The following is a 1,423-nucleotide window of genomic DNA, read 5'->3' as shown; positions in this document are numbered from 1 at the left end:
AAAATTTATCCAGCTTCACAAATCACAAGAAAAGTGTAGCTTCACAAGTCCAGCTTCACAAATTAGAAGAAACAGCATCACATATTCCAGAAAACAGCCTTCAAATGTCTGGAAGATCAATTCTTCATTTGTAGATGATTCGGGAACATCGAGTGGTTCCTTCAAAATGAAAACAAGAAAGTTACAACTCCTACCAAGGTAAAATGAGTTACCAAAATAAACAACTAGTAGAAGATATATTTTACTTACACGAGACTTGTTTTTAACCCATGAAGATTGCAGATCCAATCATTGCCACAAAGTAGCATTTGCACCGTTTCAATAGACATAGAAGCTCGCCGATCATCGATTATTCTACCACTAGAACTAAAAGTAGATTCGGAGGCCACGATTGTAATTGGAATAGCGAGTACATCACTTGCCAACCTTAACAATATAGGAAACCTCCACCTTTCCCCTTTCCACCAATCCAAGACATCAAGATTTGCATTTGCATCACAAATATACCTGCCCTCTTTCAAATAGACATCTAAATTTGACTTTTCAGGGGGAGTCTCGTCAATTTCACTAACAATCATCTGAAATTTTTCTTTCCCAATTAGAACATTAACTCCAAGCTTTTTAGCTGCACCTTGGGTAGATTTACTTGTAATTTCTGCATGTTTTCATTTCATAGTTTCCTTTTGGGGTTCCTTACTATGAGATGAGATTTGAGCATCCACATATTCATTATAGAGCTCATAAAGAATGCGTCTAATCTCATCAATATACCTAGGGGCTGCATTCTCTCCATAAATAACTGAAAAAGTATGATTAACAAGGACCATTTTGTACCTTCGATCAAGAATTGCACCCAAAGACATCAAGACATTGCTTTCACCCCAATACTTGTCAAATTTTTGAGCCATACTTTCAGAAAAGACCTAATATGATCAGAAAAATTGAGAGCATTTTCATTTAACAGCTCCTTAATCCTATACAACTCTACAAGAAAAAGGTTAGCTATTGGATAATCGGATCCAGAAATAATATTGGTGATCTCATTAAAATACCCAAAAATTTACATATTTCCTCAACTTTCATCCACTCATACTCACTTGGGACATAGTGAAACCCAGGATCAATGTCTCCATATCTGAGAAATACATCCCTAAACTCTAGAGCTGAAACCAACATCTAATAGGTGTTATTCCACCTAGTTGGGCTGTCCAAAATGAGCTTTTTAGAAGGCAATTGAAGCTGTTTTTCTTTTAATTTTATTTTGGCAAGTCATTGAGATGAGACTCTGAATTTTTCAAATATTTAATCCCCTCTTGAACAACATCAATCACATCAACAATTTGATCAATTTGATTAAGCCCATCTTGAACAACCAAATTAAGTATATGGGCACAATACCTAACATGAAAAATTTTTCCTCCAA

At 35.3% G+C, this 1,423-nt stretch overlaps 1 protein-coding gene across 1 annotated transcript; it reads right to left on the bottom strand.

The window, feature by feature from the left end:
- Positions 1-245: 245 nt before the first annotated feature.
- On the bottom strand, positions 246-908 carry LOC140009908 (zinc finger BED domain-containing protein RICESLEEPER 2-like). Its single transcript, XM_072056248.1, has 2 exons — positions 723-908; positions 246-578 (listed from the first exon to the last, which is right to left on the bottom strand). Exons 1-2 carry the CDS (start codon positions 906-908, stop codon positions 246-248), a joined length of 519 nt encoding a protein of 172 aa, XP_071912349.1.
- Between the last annotated feature and the right edge of the window lie 515 nt (positions 909-1,423).

The sequence above is a fragment of the Coffea arabica genome, chromosome 6e, assembly GCF_036785885.1.
Source record: "Coffea arabica cultivar ET-39 chromosome 6e, Coffea Arabica ET-39 HiFi, whole genome shotgun sequence".
NCBI classification, from domain to species: Eukaryota; Viridiplantae; Streptophyta; class Magnoliopsida; order Gentianales; family Rubiaceae; genus Coffea; species Coffea arabica.
Note: the sequence above shows the minus strand (reverse complement) of the source record. Positions and strands in the feature narration are given on the sequence as shown.

Bases quoted from the DNA above. Each gene is read 5' to 3' on its own strand.
- LOC140009908 (XM_072056248.1), bottom strand. From the start codon at position 908: ATGGCTCAAAAATTTGACAAGTATTGGGGTGAAAGCAATGTCTTGATG. The intron at 579-722 runs GTGGATGCTCAA...GAAAAATTTCAG, and splicing joins ATGAGCTCTATAATGAATAT to ATGATTGTTAGTGAAATTGA.